Genomic DNA, 16,631 nt, shown 5'->3' on the forward strand with positions numbered 1-16,631 from the left:
AAACCAAAACAGAGACAGCGCAGTTGAAGAATCAAAAGACTTACAGTTTGAAACAACTCAGAGGCAGATGCACAGTCTCCCGGGCATCTCCTGCCTGCTTTTCGCTGTCGTGCCCACGCAGGGGAACAGGAAGCGTCGTGTGTCTGACTTCGGGGCACGGCCGTCAGCAGCTGCGCTGTCCTGCGAGAGGAGCTGGGGCAGGAGAGCTGCGTGCCGACCCCGGGACTTGGCTGCCTCTCCTGCCGGGGCAGGGCCGCTGCAGTGTCCCGACCAGTGCCGCGGGCATTACTCCTCCCTCTCGGGAGCGCGCGGGGCTTGTGGGCCACTCACACCCCACATCCAATTCCACGGTGGCAACCTGCGCTGACCCGAACCTTCCCCTTCCAAAAGGAAACCTGCTGGAGAGTGTAGAAAAGAAACTAGGGCCTAGTGGTTTTTTGTTTTCTTCATAGATATCGTTCACCTAGAAAACGAAGATGTAAGCCACTCATACAGTGACACTGGAGAGGTACCTTATGGAGCAAAACACGTGAAATCAGTTGCCCGGAACATTAAACTGTGCTCAGTGGCTGCTCCGGAAATGAGAATGAAGCTGAGCAGAAACCGGTGCTCATGCTTCTCCAGTATGAAACTCTTGGCAGTAAGCCATTTCCGTATTTTGAGGCGCATTCAAAGCCATGCCCAGAACATTCTGTCATTTTTCTTTTCTTTTTCTTTTTTTAAAATAGAATCTGATTTAGTTTTTTCTCTTGCATGCTTCGTTAAGATTCATTCTTCTTTTGAGGGTCTCTTTCTTCAGTTCCGGAAGAATTACACTCCTGCCTCCTTACCCAAGATTGATAGCCAGTGATGGAAATTCTGAAGTCATGAATTAAAAAGGAACAAACTACTTTTTAGTCAGGTTAATAGGTATTTGTTTCATATAGGTAGCAACATAATAAAAATATAAAGCATATTTACAATTACGGTCAATTGTTGTCCATTGGCCCCAGATTTAGGGCTGTGGAACATAAGGTCTCTAGAGTCTTGGACTGTTAATTTTTACCTGATCTCAGAGAAATTTAGGGCTCGTTCTTTAATTTCAGAACAGGCTATTTTTTTTGTGCATTTTAATAGACATTTGCCTTACAGATGTGATACTTTTATATTCCAATAACTACTCAAGATATTCATGTCTTTGTTTTTCTAATTTATCACCCCAAATCAAGAATTACTTGAGAACAGAAACAGGAGGCCTACTGTAGCAAATAAACTCTGCTTTTGTAGCTCTGTAGAAAAGGGAAGGATGGAAGAGGAGGGGAGAAATGATAGAACCCTGAGATACTGAGGCTCTTGTGCTAGAAACCCCTTGATTGGTGATTTTTGAATTTATCTTGCATTTTTCTATGAACAGTAAATTTTAGCTTCTTGATGATCAAATGAAATAGCCAGTGATTTAACCAGAAGTAATTGATTTTGTTAGTAATTATTACTAGCATGAATTAATACATCTTAAAGGATTATTAGTTCTGTGGATCAAATTGGTTTACCATGATTTTTTGCCTTTAAAATGTATTCTGTATGCAGCAAATATTTTATCATGCTATGAAATCAGCGGTCTTCTCATGTGTTAAGAAACATCAGTTTAAAATTATTGATTATCTATGGCTCTTTTTCCCTAATTTTACAGGGAAATAAAAACTCAACATATTTTGGAGAATCTGTGTGTCTAAATAGCACAGTGTTGTTTTGGTAATTGTTTTTCTCACATACGGTACTTAGCCACAGGCATAAAATTAGGGTTCTAACAGGTATCAAGGAACAGTACCTGGCTTTGGGGGCAGTAGTGCCTCACTTCACCCTGCCCTTGGCAGTGTTCTTCGTTTCTGTAACAGTTTTCCTTAGCACCGACAGCGTGATGTTCTGTATTTTGATATGTTAGCTATGTAGAGCAGCAGCCGGAAGTATAGCTTACAGATTTCAAGGCTTCTTTGTCTAGATGCCAAATAATGAGGGCCCATCATGCAGAGACTAGCTATTGTATTTCATGTGGAAAAGTGGAGTCCTCGGTGGTACCTGTCCCAGTCACTGTGTGGACCAGTCCTGATGGGAATGGCGCTTCCGGCCGAGCGTCTCCTGCCAGCCCATGGCCGCGGAGGAGGTAGCTTGGCAGTGCCTGGCCGCCACCCGGGGCTGTGCCGCCCACTGCGGCTTCTTTCTGAAGGTGTCCGTGCCCCGTTCGGACAGTGCGCGCCTTTTCAGGCTGAGAATCACGGACCACCTCTGGCCCTGGGCCTCAGGCTCCCCTCGCGGAAGAGTGCTCCGTGTCTGAGACAGCACTGAGCACTGCGTGCCAAGCTTTCTTTGCAAAATTTAACGATTAGTCACTAGTAATTGTCACCTATGTGTCTTGACAAACCGTGTGTGTGACCGTGGAAGTTCCTCATTGTAAGCTGGGCAATGTGCTGTATACTGTGGCCTTGGCTTTATAACAAGCATGGTAGGTCATTGAATTTGCTGCTGGGCTACAGAAATTTCACTCAGTGATCGTTTGCGGCCGTATGCCGATTTCCATCATGGGCGAAACAGTGTTCCAGTCAGCATGCTGTCGCTCAAGTGGACAGTATTTTATTTCTTAGCAAAAGTTGAATGTAAAAGAATTTCGTTCCTTAATATACTTGGGAAACCCAGGCTTCTTAAATCAGACACGAGAGGCTGTTAGAGACAGAAGTGCCCTCTGTAATTACACCTGCCCTGGAAGCGCTCCTGGGAGCTGAGTTGTGGAGGCGGGTGTGGGCCTACAGGGGGCTCGCCCGCGCGTGGTCTCAGACCCTTGCGTTCCCGGCGGCCTCACTCGGCGTGAAGGCGGGGAAGGCGAGATGGGGGCAAGCTGGGGAGGAGCAGAGGGCTGGGGAACGAGTGGGGAACAGAGCAGAAGCGGGGGCCGGGGGAAGACAGTGCGGGGAAGGGAGACCCAGGAGGAGGACCCCGGAGGCAGCCAGAGAAGTCGGGGGCCGCGCGGGGATTCAGGGAACGACGCCGCTTTTTCTCCTCCGTAGAATCATGTTCAGCTGTTTCATGGTTCGCTGTCTCATTTTGTTCAAGGTCAGATTTTATTTTTGCTTGTATGATCGTCTTTGAAAAGCCCTTTTCCGCACAGAAGTCATGAACTTCGATCATTCGGGGTACTTGTGATGGCGATCGCGTGACACAGATTCCTGGGACGCAGGCAAAGAGCCAGAACACCCCCAAGACGCAGAAGCGCGCCCCGATGTTAGACGTCAGGTTCCGCGCCGCCCAGCAGGCCGGCCGGCCTCCGACCGTGTGGCCCGGAGAGTGGCCTGCGTGTGCGGTCCTGGGCTGTTGCCTTGGGGATAAAGCTGAGACGTTCGGGGGAAAACTTGGATTTTTCAGGACAACATGGAGGCAGTTTTCTCTTTCTCGTGATACAAGGAGAAGCGAGAGAAGGTTCTTAGTCAGCTGTCCCTGGGCTCAGAGGACAGGGCTTTCCAGCTCTTCCCTTTCCGTGCACCTGCTTCCGGGCCCCGCCCCCGCCCCGGGCCCCGCCCCAGGCCCCGCCCCCAACCTCAGGCCTCGCCCCCCGCCTCAGGCCCCGCCCCCGCCTCAGGCCTCGCCCTCCGCCCCGGGCCTCGCCCCCGCCCCGGGCCCCGCCCCAGACCCCGCCCCCAACCTCAGGCCCCGCCCCCGCCCCGGGCCCCGCCCTCCCGGCGCACTGCGGCTCCGCTGGCTGCCCGCTGCTGCCGCGGGCAACTGAACTTTCGCTTGGCTGGCTATTGACCTCAGATTTAGAAGTAATATTTAAACATTTCTTTAAACTTTTAGTATCCCCCTTCTCGGACTTGAAGTGACCCCTCAATATGTTTTTTATACTACTTCTAAGGTATCAAGAAAGAGTAAATTCTATAATTTTGTGATAAATGGAATATCAACTTACCTTAATTTTGGTACAATTTCTATTTTCCCACATAGGTAAAAGTTTCCCTGGCCACATTGGGGGTTGGTGTTTGACTTTTAAAAACAGCTTTTAATTTGTTTTACAACCATTTAATTGGGATAAGTTACTATTATTTAAGATTCAAAAGGCCTTTTAAAAATTCTTGTATTATGTGCTTCATAGTATCCCTGGGTGAGAAATAAGTGATGTTTGTTTATATGAAAGCACTTCCCTGTAGGTATTAGGTTTAGACAAAACAACACCTGATATTTCTGCTGCTGGTACCTAGCTCGATTTTCTATGAGGTCAGTTGAATATTAACAGTAAAGAAGATCATCATAAATGTAAAGGATGTGTCCTTATTTTGATTTATAGCGTTGGGTTCATGAATCATCAGTAATTAAGGTGTGTGTGTGTGTTTTATCTCTCTGTTCTGAGACAGCCCAAGGCAGAATTACAGGACCAGATTACCAAGAAACTCCATTATCTGCTGCTCTTTTATGGGTCCCTTACTGTTGATTATTTTTTCCCTCTCTTTACAAGCATTTATGCAAAGGAAGGGATGCGTCTTTCTATTTCACGTAATATCACTTCACATATTGCATCCATTGGTGACCGTCTCTAAAACCAAACGAAGAAGGAGCAGCCAGCGTTTAAAGCAGGCGATTCTGTGCCCCTGCAAAGCTGTGGCACAGCCGGCCTCAGTGAACTTGAAAGCGAGCCATGTTCTCAGGACATCTTGAGTATTTCGTTTGTCAAGCATGTTGCTTTAGAAATCTTTGGCTCTGTCCCAGAGATGTCCAGAGATTCTTTTGTGGTGATAATATCTTAATTCCGTAGGGGGAGTAAGTGACTTTTGCTCTTGGTTGTAGGAATAAAGTTCAAAGCCAGCTGATTTTCATTTATCTTAGCACAGGCAGAATCTTTATTTGCCTGTCATTTTCTTATCGTGGTTCATAGTTTGTGTTTGATCAAAGTCCTCCTTTGAGAGTCAAAGCCTCCTCTGCCAGAAAAACGCCCATGCACCCCATTTTGTATGTTTGTTAAGATTTTATTTATTTTTAGAGAGGTGAAGGGAGGGAGAAGGAGACAGAAACACCGGTCGGTCGCTTCTTTTATGTGTCCTGACCGGGGACCTAACCTGCAAGCCAGGCACGTGGTCTGACCAGGAACCAGACTGGTGGCCTTTTGCTTCGAGGATCCTGCCCAACGCACTGGGCCACGCCGGCCAGGGCCTGCTTTCCACTTAAAGTGCCTGCTCCTACGTGACCCGCTTTACTTCCAAACGGCATGACTTTGAATCGCGTAATTATTGATCTGGACATCAGCGCCCAGCGGCCACAGACCGGGATAGGGGAGAGTGTGCAGGGGAGTTCTCTGATAAAATGGAAAGTCTGCATTTGTGCCCGAGGCCTACCCGGTGTGGGCACAGCTTGGCCGGCGTCCGTTCCGAATGGCCACTCCTGTGCAGTGGCTGCTGTTAAACATTTTGAACATCACTCTACCTATAAATATATTTTCCTGGGTAGAGTTAACTTCACTTTAAATACGTAATCAGGTTCCTGAACATCAGACAAAATATTATTCCTCTCCTGTCACTTCCTGCTCCTTTGTAGTGAATTTCAGCTCAGATCAGAGTTACTTTGCTCACCGGTTATTTTGGTTTATTCCTGCAATAAGAATAAAACCCTAAGTACAGGAGACACTGAAATAAAGAATAAACTTTCTTGTAATGAAACATTGTCTAAGACTTTAACAGATCTTAAAGCTAAAAGAAAACCCACAGATCAGCTGCTCTGATTCAGTCTGGCCCATGTCAGGGACCTGGGATTAGAATCCAGGGTTCTTGTTCCCAGTTCCGTGCCTTCTTCTTGTTGTCTGTTGCTATAAATAATTCTTTCTAGTTAAGAATTTTTACGATTGAAGATGAACTTTTAAAACAGGAGAGACAGTGAATCTTTCCGTCACTTCTTACCCTTCCTTTAAAGGGCATTTGCCGTCAGGCTGCCAGCGGGGGAGCCGGCACCCCTGTCTGTGCAGGTGCTGACAGGGGCCCCCTCTCAGGACGTTGCCGCTGGTGCGCTGCCCCCCACTGCCGTTCTCCTTTGCTTGTAGAGAGAGATGTGTGTGAACTTGAGCCAAGGGTGCAGGTTATGCCAGCAACAGGAACTGGCCTGTTTTATCTGCTTCTGAAACATCACATTCAAAACAGTAATCACATTTTTAATTTATGTTATTAGAGAAAACCATTTATGCTTGATCCCAAATTCCTGTGAAAAGCAATACTGCTGAAATTTTAAACGCATTGAAGTTTTATGCCCCACGGTGTGGCAGAGAGAAGGATAACGAACAATGGAATTCTCCTTGCTGGTGTTGGTTTTCCTCTTGGTCAGAGTGAGGCTTCATCATCACTTTCCAGGCTCCAGTCTCGGCCTGCCGTGTCCCCTGCCTAGCTGAGCTCCTGTCCCAGGCGCCCTTCCTGGCGTGCCCAGGGCTCCTGCCACAGGGGCAGGTCCCCAGCTTGTCTCACAGAGCTCCCTCTTCCTGCTCCATCCTGCTGGGCATTCCCGGTCTCCCCTGCTGGTTTGCCCACAGAAGCCCCTCTTCTCCCCTCCGTGTGGTGCCTCCCTCCCTCCCTCCAGTCTGTCCCCCAGTTCCCCTTCCACCCTCCCCTCCTGGTCTCCCGTTCAGCCTCTCCCTGTATCACATGGGTCCCTCGTAGGCTGCTCGGAGTCCCTCGGGGTAGGCAGACTTCCCCCTAAAAACAGTCTAGCGAATAGGAAGAGGCTAGTCTAACGCTCAGGGCTGCTCCTGAGGCATAAGTGCATTTTCACACTGATCTTCTGCAGATACTTTCTCTACCCTTGTGGTTCCATCTCTGAATGAATCTAAAGGTTGGACCTTAAAGCAGGAGGAAGCCTACCGATGTGCACTTGCCAGCGGGCGGAGAGGGCGTACGGGGCAGGTCTCAGTTCTCCAGCCTCGGCGCGTAGACTCTGGGCTGCCCACCGCTGGGACTGACCCTAGTTGGCCAGACCGAGAAGTCCCCTGGAAATCTCCCGTTGGCTCTGCTGCTGCTCGGCCCATTGGATTGTTGTTGGCGCAGGAGGAGGAGTTCCGGTGACTGAACTTGATAGTGACCATGACTGCTGTGGACCCCACGGTTTCCCCCTTAACTGGCACTTCTTTGATCTTCAGATTTTTAATTGTTTGAACAATTCTGAGTTGAATGTTTGAAATATCATAAAATGCCTGGCATTTTCAGTAGCCTCCGAAGGAAACCCCTGTTGTTCCTGCGGCCGAAATCCAGGGGGGAGACGGGGTCCGCGGCGGTGGGCGTGAAGTCCTCACGGTTTACTGTGCAGCCGACTGCGGCCTAGCCGGGCGGCTGGCCCGTCACCCCTGGCGGCAGTAGGGAAGTCCTCTGCGGGGGGGGGGGGGTTGGTGGCAGAGCAGCAGACCCTGGTGGGGGAGTGTGCAGGCGGTGGGGCAGGGGCTGTCCATCTGTTCGAAGGCAGCCTAGCAGAGGAAGGAGCTGAGGCCGTCGTGTGTGAGCGTGTCAGGGGGGTGTGTGTTTTCAAAGCCAGTAGAGGCTGGTGTCGGTTCATTGTCAGAAGGGTCTCAGGGTTTTGTTCGTGATCATCACTGTGTCTTAAAACCACGGAAGTCCCGTCATTATTGCTGAGTCTTGAGCCTTGGGGCTTCTCGGAGGCCCTTCGTGGCAGGTGCCTGTGGGTCCCCCATGGACAGTGGTGCCCTGCAGGTGGTCCCCACAGTGGGGCCCTGATCAGCTTGCGGAGGGCCGTCAGTCAACACGTCTAGTTAACGTCGTTCAGATCCGAAATGTTCTCTCCTAAGTGTCTAGGCTTCCCCACTATGAAATGTCGCATGCGTGTATACAGTGGCAGTGCCTGTCACCTCATGCGTCACCTGTTTCTTGATTATTTATAGGAACTAAGAGAAATACATAATAAGCAGCAGTTCCAGAAACAAAAGTCCGTAGAGGCCGAACGACTGAAGCAGAAGGAACAGGAGCGAAGGATCATTGAATTAGAAAAGCAGAAAGAAGAAGCCCAGAGGTGAGTCCTTGCAGTGGGCCGCGGGCCCCTCTGGAGGGGACGGCGAGTGGCTTCCCCCGGGCAGCCTGCAGCAGAGAGCACGTCAGCCGGGCGGGCGTGTGTGTGTCAGCCCAAACACGGGTGCGGATAGATCTTTGCATGTGTGCGCACCCCTGAGGTTTCTGTTTGGTTCCCAGAGCTCTTCTCAGCCCTACTATGCAGATAAATGGAATTATACAGGAAATCGGGGCACTTGGTGCGCTCATTTGCATGCCAATGGCCACCGAACTTTTCCAGTTCACAGCCTTCTAATAGCAGCGGCCAGAGCCGGGGTCTGCCTCTCAGCGTTTCTGCGGGGCACTCACGGCCACTCTGCTTTCTTCTTTTCTTCAGCTGCAAATCAAACGGGCACAGAAGGGGGACATTTGCTGCTGCTGCTGCTGCTGCTTAGGATGCAGACGCATTTCTGTTTGTTTTTGTTTGAGTATTCGTGTTGTGGTTTTTATTCGTAACTTTCTGAGGTAGTAGATTGTGAGCATTTTTTAACTTCTGGTGTGTCTGATTTTGTCATTGGATATTTGCCTTTTAAATTTCCATTAATTTTAGACACTAAACAGGGAGGGGGATATGAGGGGATTCAATGGTAATGGGAAAAAATAAAATAAAGATTAAATTTTAAAAATTTAGACACTAAGAAACAAAAATGACCAAATATCCCAGTGACATAGTATACCGTGTACAAATTGACTATTGAAATTAGACTAAAAAGATGAAGAAGCAGATAATTTAGGCAAGCGACCTGCCTGTAGCGGGCTGAGCTCAGGGAACCCACCCAGACTGGGCTTGTTTGATCATGGGTCAGTGTAGAGTTTTGACTTGAGCTTTGTAGGTTTTTTTTCTTTTTCTTTTCATGCCAGTGGGTAGGTGGATAGGGTCTCAAACCACTTGAAAGGACAGTTTCATGGTTTCCAGGGTTAATCCCTTGGGGGCGCTGACTAACCCCATCCTCTCCGCCCCTCCAGAGTTTATGAAATGCCTGCAGTGCTCACACTGTGCGCTGCACTGAGCTTCCACAGGCCTGCGGAGTGGCGATCCACGCCCAGTATCGTAATACAGAAAGGTTAACTTTTCTGCTTGCAGTTATGTGATAAATAGTATCCAAAATATAACTTTAGAAATTATGTGCCTCTCCGCTGTAAATGGCCACTGCCCTTACTAGTAGAAAATGTTAAACAGATTTTATTGTGGTTTTTTGTTGTTATGATTAACAACAATCCACCCATACTGCTCCAAATTTTTTTTGCTTTCTTAAAAGATGGTTTAAAATTTTTAAGTAAAAATAAGTTAAAAAGAACTCTACTGCACTAAATTTTCCTACTCATACAGAGTAGAAATAAATATGATAATTTTTAAATGAAGTATAAAAGTTTTATTTTTTGTATTGTGCTCCATTGGGGGCTTCCTGATTCTAGGAGGTGACCTTTGTGTGTGGGCCCTGTCACAGAAGAGCAGGTCAGGGTGTGGACTCTGGGGCCAGGCTGCCTGGCAGGTGTGGCTGTGGGACCTGTATCTCTGCCTCCTGTTCTTCATCTGCACCGTGTGGGTGATCATACCCAGCGTGAGGGTAAAAGCGGTTAATAAATATGTCATTATAAACATATCATTTATTAATGCTTGCTAGTTTCACTTAAAGTGTGCATTTAGCCCTGACCCACGTGGCTCAGTGGGTCGAGCATCGTCCCCCAAACCGAAAGGTTGCTGGTTGCTTCCCAGTCAGGGCGCAGGCCCGGGGTGCGGGCCGGGTCTCTGGATGGGCGCGTGCGAGAGGCAACTGATCAGTGTTTCTCTTGCACACCCCTGTCTGTCTCCCTCTCTTTCTCCCTCCCTTCCCCTCTCTCTAAAAATAAACAAAATGTTCATTTAAAGTATTTCTTGAATTTATGAAATTTTATGGGATGAGAGAACAGTCATCCCCCGTCTTTCCCTGTGAGCCTCAGGTCGAGGCCTCATAACTTCCAAGGCCTGCATGTGATGGCGATTCCCTCTTGGTTTCAGCTGCTTTGAAAAACGAACACAAAATAGTCAGATTCAGTGAGACAGTCAGGAATTACTGTTTACTGACGGGGGTGGGGGGCACTCCCTCAAGGACGCAAACTGATTTGTTGCCCTTGGCTTCTGGATGGGAGCGGCGTGTGTGCATTAAACGTGGGTCCCCTGAGTGCTCCCGTCGCTTGGGGACCCGTCGGGGCGATGTGTCCCTTGCCGTGCGGGGTGTCCTTTCTCTTCAGGGGCGCCGTGGCCTGTCTGTGCTACGGCTTTGTTTTCCTTGCAGTTACATACCAGTTCTATTGAGAAGTTTTGATGCTGTTCCAGTCACTGTGATGCGCTGCGGCAGGAGCGCCCTTCCTGCGTTTCTCTAAAGCGCACGCTTCCGTCCCCCTCAGCTCGGGAGCCCCGAGGGCCTTTGTCCCGTGGGTCCAGAGCGCGCCATCTGAGGACTGTGGCGCCCACGGACTCGATGGAGCTGCGTCTGTGCTGAACTGGGGCTGCTTCCCGGCAGTAACTCAGCCTGTTGTTGACAGACGAGCTCAGGAGAGGGACAGGCAGAGCCTTGAGCACGCGCAGCAGGACGAGGAGCGTCAGCGGCCCAGGAAGCTCCACGAGGAGGAGAAGCTCCGAAGGGACGAGAGTGCCCGAAAGAAGGACGGCGAGGACAGGGGCAGACAGGACGCGCAGGACAAGCTGGGCCGGCTTTTCCCACCACACCAGGAACCAGCGAAGCCGGCTGCGCACGCGCCCTGGCCCACCGCAGGTACGGGGGCCCAGGTCCCCTGGAAAACGAGTCGCCTTCTCTTTCACAGCCTTCGGGGACATTCCCACATCTCATCAGGCCCCGTCCTAGCTGTGTTAATAGAGGGGACGGTGTCAGGCTTCCTGTTTGGGACGATGCAGCTGTTCACTCTGTAGGCTTGTGAGGCCCTGATTAATTCTGCCACGGCTGTGCCGGCCTGCGGCCACCGTCACACAGGATCAGGAGCCCTTGGCAGACGACAGGACGTCGGTGTCCGTGCCCGGCCTCGCTCAGACACCTGGGCTCCAGGCGGAGCTCACAGCCTTGCCTGCCACCCCTCCAGCTCCTGCTGTTTTCTCTGGGCAGTCCTGGGCTGTCTCAGGAGCGGGAAGTGGTGCCTTTCCCGCTTGCCTGTACCGACATGACGTTCACTGTCAGTCTGCCTTGCGTAAGACTGTTCTTCACCTTTTGAAGAATGTGACTGATTTTTGCCCTTTGATCCTGAGTTTCCTCATTAAGTAATGATAAATGGAAGACTCAGAAAGAGCTAGAAAACATCCCATATAGCAGATGCAACTAGGATGTATTTTTAAAATCCTCATGTGGCTGTGAATATCGTACTGCTTTGCAGACACTACTCAGCTGAACAAAGTGATTGCCTGTTTCTTTGTAGAGTGAATTATACTGGTTTTATTTGTTTGATCATCAGCGGCTTTCTACCGGTAACCAGAAGGAAAAGAAAAGACAAACACACTGCTCTGTGAAGGCTTGTTTCCCGCCGGCACAGTGGGCACAGTGGGCAGGGCCGGGGCCCAGGACTCCGAGCTGGGTCCGCCACCCCCCTGCCTTAGAGCGCACACCCTCCCAGGAGAAGGCCATTCGTCCGCACCCGCCTGCCGGGCCGTATGAACACAAATAGGTGTCGTCATACTTTTTTGACATGAAACTCATTTTTCCATGATTTGATCTTAGGCCGTCGGTGTCCGTTCCTCCGTCACCTTCTAGTGTGGGGACCTTTTCCCTTGGGCGGCGGGAAGTGTCACTCACCATCCGGTCCCCGGACCACGAGCAGATGGTGTCTTCCCCTTACCGCTTTCAGAGGAAGTAGACATGTGCCGGGCACTTGGATAAGATGGTCATAGGGCCGTGATGAGGCATTGGCGACCGGAACCCAAAGTGTCCTCCGCTCGCACGCACTGTTACATTTTATTTCACTTACAATCTGACTTGTTTTCACCCAGGGCCTGTGCTTAGGCTCATCCCCCTTCCTTCACCGGGGTTCTCAGTAATAACTCCCGGTGAAATCCCCTCTTGGGTGTCACAGGACTGCCTTCGGGGCCGAAAACACCAACAGTTCCACATCTTTAACAGGGACGCCGAGCTCCTCTGCCCCCCCCCAAGCGCAGTTTCTCGTTGGCTTCTTCAGACCTCGGGTCCCATCTGAACTGCTTCCTGGGGCTGCGCGGGGCAGGGCCGCGGAGCTCACAGACGCGCCCTGCTGGCGCCTCGGCCGGCGCGGAGCGTGCGGCCTCGGCCTCGGCCTCGCGGCACTGGGCGTGGGGGTGACCTTTGCTTAGAGGCCCTCTGGCGTTCGGGACGCGTGCCGGGAATCCCCGGCAGGGACTGGACTGTTCAGGGACTGACGGGGCGGTGGACAGAGGTCGGCTCTTGGGCCTGTGGCCGTGCGTTTGTGTTCTGTGTAATGTTTCATTTTTCAACCCCCCCACCCCCGTTTTTTTGTAAACAGAAAAAGGCCCCCTTACCATCTCTGCACAGGAGAACGTGAAAGTGGTGTATTACCGGGCGCTCTACCCCTTCGAGTCCAGAAGCCACGACGAGATCACGATCCAGCCGGGCGATGTCGTCATGGTAAGGACGCCGGTGGCACGTTGTCACTGTTCGTGGTTAGTCAGCGTCGTCCTTTGCCTGGGCGTGATTAGACTGTTGTGGAGTGTCGGGGACAGTGACAGCCGGCAACCCAGCCTCTGGCTGCTGAAGTGCAGGCTTGTTCTTCTTCCTTCTCTATTTCATTGAAAGAAGACATTTAGAGGTTTATTCTGATGTTACTTTAAAACAGAGCTGCGACGGAAGAAGGGTGTGTGTCACAGTGTTAGCGTACTTTTACATCTGTAATGATCTGGTAATTCAGGGTTGAGAGTACTACTTACATGCCATGAGTCGTCTTTAAGAAATAGTTTCAGATGCAAAATACTTTAGCATTATTTTCAAAATTGCCAGTGATAACTTCTATGTCTTTAGGTCAAAAGCATCTTTTTTCCCACTTTGCGTAAAGTTTGAATTATACGAAGAGTAATGAGTTAAATACAGTTAATCTGCTTTTTAAATTAAATATAATCTTATGATTGTCACTGAAACTATAGGAACCAGTTTAAGAAAGAATAGAGCAATGTGGCTGATCTAAATTATCCTCTAAAAGAAATTAGCCATTCGTCTAGTTACCATCCTAAGAACAAGAGTCTTAGAAGTGGCCCAATTTGCATTACTGTCAGCACTAAAAACATAAAAAGGACAGCAGCGGGTTGACGTTTTAAAAGAAGGAGGGAAGTCCAGAACCGAGACAGACATGTTTCCCAGACCAGGACCCCCTGTTTCTGAAGTGTAGAGAGGTGTCGGACTCTTCCATTGCGTGTGTGCATCAGGTCTCTGTGTGAAATGCATGATCTTTAATGGGCCAAACTATAAAGAAAGAACAGGTAAGTCGGTCCCTTTTCCCATTTAAAAAAGGTCACATTTTCTCTAATTATGGGCTGGAAATAGGGGAGTCACGGCCAAAGGTCTGGAATCTTATTGAAACTTCAGTGTTGAGGACGTCTCCAGACATATTAGTCTTTTCAGCAAACAGGTTTGGAGCGCCCGATGCACTGGGCGCCAGCCTCACCCCTTCTGTGCAGAGAGAGCCGCCTCCCTGGGGAGCGGGCCCCTCTCTGGACGTGGGCGGTGATGCCGGGACCAGGGGGCCGCTTCTCCCCACCTCCCGCTTCCTATGCCTTGTTTCCTAATGGCCTGAAGCTGCCCCCCGCACCGCACACTGCTCACGCGTGACACGTCATGCCTTTGAAAGTACGTCAGGGGTAAAGTATGTAAGTACCATGCAATAGCAGAAGTTAAAAGGTGTGGAAGTGCTAAGTGACATCAGAGAGGACCTTGTTACAAAGTTGGCTTACAGCACCTTAAAAAAAAGCCTAATGTTTTTGGAATGGATTTTGTTGCAACACAAGGTGCAGAAAAGTAATGTTCTCCTCCTGAGATGAGGGGGTGTTACAAATGTCACGATACGGAACTGTTACAAATTTGTATTTTAGTAAGAAGATACTGCTAAGTTTTTGCACCATAATTTTTGTACGGTGATACTGAGTCCTTCTCCTTGCATTGGCGAGTTAACCAGCAGCTTGACTAGAGGAGTAGCGTTCAGCTCTGCTGCGAGAACAGAACGCCTCACTAAACGTCTGTTTTGCCTTGCTCCCACACCTTTGCCTTCCCGCTGGAGGTTAAGGGGGATTGGGTAAGTGCCCGGCAGGAAGCCTGCCTCCTAGTCCCTGTCTTGTCCCTTTCAGTCACCTCAGTTCTGTGTAAGTACACGCATCTGTGGGTGTTGTCACGGGAGAAGAATATGTGTTGGGCTTGTGCAGTGTGTTGTGCCTGAAGAAGAAGGGGAGGAGGGAGGTGGACAGGCCTGAGTGCCAGGCCCCTCTGTGCTGGGTTCCGCGCCAGGACTCGCGGGAAGGCTCTGTATCGCGCAGGTTAGTAGGGCACATCTCTAGCTCAGCCACGGACAAAGATAAGTTCATGTGGGTTAGACATAAAAGATAAAATTCTAAACATATTTTTAAATGTCAATAATGGAAGAATTATCCGGCTCAGAAATGTCTCTGTAAGTTAAAACCAGAAGCCACAAATGACAAAAACAAACAGATTATATACAAAATTAAAATGCGCATATTACAAAATGTGTAAGAGACAAAAGGTTAGTATCCATATTATATAAAGGTCCCAACGAGTTAACGTGAAAGGAACCCCTGATTTAGAAAAGTTGGCAGAGGATGTGAAGAGACAGCTACAGATGAAGGGAAGCAGATCATTTAAAAAATACATGGAAATATGCTTCATTTCACGGTGATGAGGAAAGTGCAGGCACAAAGAATGAGACATCATTTTTATCCATCAACTGAGAAAGTTTAGAAGTTTGACACCAGCTTTGTCAAGAGTCCAGGAACGCGGACGTAATAAACGTGGTCAGCCTGGGCGCAGGGACTGGCTCAGCCATTCGGCAACACCTGTTCAGATTTCGACTTCTCAGACATTCTGCTCCTCTCCCTCCTCTGGGCTGTCCCTTAGCGCACGCCCCGTGTTCACCACGGCTTTGCTGGGAAAGACAGCAAAGGACCAGCCCAGCGTTATCTCTTGGGAGGGGAGTGGTTGGAGTAAGTCACAGTACGGCGCCACAGAGGATATAAGAAGGTACCTCGATCTACATACATCACTAAGCTCCCCAGTAAAAAAGCAGAAGCAACATGGAGAGTATAACTGAGGGTTTTTGTCGTTAAATAGAAAACTATGTGTGTATACATGAATGTTTATGTATGTGTAGTTAACAGTCTTGAAATACAGATGTCAGACTGTTCACAGTGGTTACCACTAGTCAGCAAAGGAGGGGCTTCCTTGTTTCAACTTATGGACTCCTATAACATTTTCGTATTTACAAATGGATCAGCACTTGTAATTTTTAATGGAACACCAAAAAATAAATCCAGTTTCAAGAGGTGCAGCAGAGAATGTCTCCCCGGGACTGGAATGGTGTTTGCTTTGTCTCAGGCGGTCCAGACACGGAAGGAAGCGTAGACTGTACGGCTGGGCGGAGCGCGCCGGCTTGCTCAGGGCGCAGGGGCACGAGTGTCTGCATTTCTTAGCGCGGAACGTAACGGGCCCCCCGCAGTGACCTTCCGCTGTGTCATTACCTTTGCGAGGCTCACACTCGGTGCAGAAAACAGGAGGAAGGAAGTTGATGTGCAATAAGAACGTTTATTTCATTTCATGAAGTTTGTGGTCAAGAACTATGGGCATGAAAATATGTACTCAGGACATCCCTGGCTGGTGGCTCGGTTGGTTGGAGCATCGTCTGCACACGAAATGGTTGCGGGTTCTGTCCCTGATCGGGGTGTGTATGGGAGGCAACCGATCAGTGTTTCTCTCTCTCTCTCTCTTCCTTCCTCTCTCTCAAATCAGTAACCATAACCTCAGAGAGGATTAGTAAAAAACAACTTCAAAAACATGCAGTTGGAACACTATTGCCAACCTCTCCTGGTTAAATAAATCAGGAGTTCACTCACTTTTGTGGGCACAGTAATCTTGAGAATCTCAGATTGCTTATCTATCTTTGAAAAATAGCCACCTCTACCTGTTAGATTTTAGAAGTCTAACAACATTTTTTTTTTTTTTTAATGTAGGCAGTCTTGGAGGGCACTTCAGAAAATGTGTGACTTTTGAAAAAGCTTCATTATCAGCCCAGTTTTCACCAAAAATATATTCTTTTGTGGTTCACAAAAATTAAAGTGATACACACAGTCCTGTTCTAGATGTTGATAATACAGAGAAATAGAAGATGATGTCTGCCAGTCAGGCTTAAAATCTTTTTAGAAAAATGGGGAGAAACACATGGGAAAGCTGACGTGTGATGAATTTCAAAGAGGAACTGGAATCAGAGTGAAATAATGTGCTCAGGCTTCTGAATGGAAGCTTCTCAGTTGAGTTTGACCTTGACAGCTAAGACTTAGATAATTGGAAAATCTAGGCCTGTCTTCTAATCTGGAGGTCCCAGCACATGGAGAGT

At 49.1% G+C, this 16,631-nt stretch overlaps 1 protein-coding gene across 1 annotated transcript in view; it reads left to right on the forward strand.

Moving 5' to 3' along the window:
• The window catches only part of ITSN1 (intersectin 1), a 159,404-nt gene that overhangs the window by 84,207 nt on the left and 58,566 nt on the right, over window positions 1–16,631 (forward strand). The window contains exons 17-19 of the mRNA XM_090271503.1: window positions 7,886–8,013; window positions 10,575–10,804; window positions 12,531–12,652. Of these exons, the coding sequence (XP_090127629.1) occupies window positions 7,886–8,013; window positions 10,575–10,804; window positions 12,531–12,652 (480 nt within the window). The remainder of the gene's footprint in view (window positions 1–7,885; window positions 8,014–10,574; window positions 10,805–12,530; window positions 12,653–16,631) is intronic.

Source organism: Furipterus horrens, unplaced genomic scaffold, assembly GCF_987537825.1.
Source record: "Furipterus horrens unplaced genomic scaffold, mFurHor1.1.pri manual_scaffold_1, whole genome shotgun sequence".
NCBI lineage: Eukaryota > Metazoa > Chordata > Mammalia > Chiroptera > Furipteridae > Furipterus > Furipterus horrens.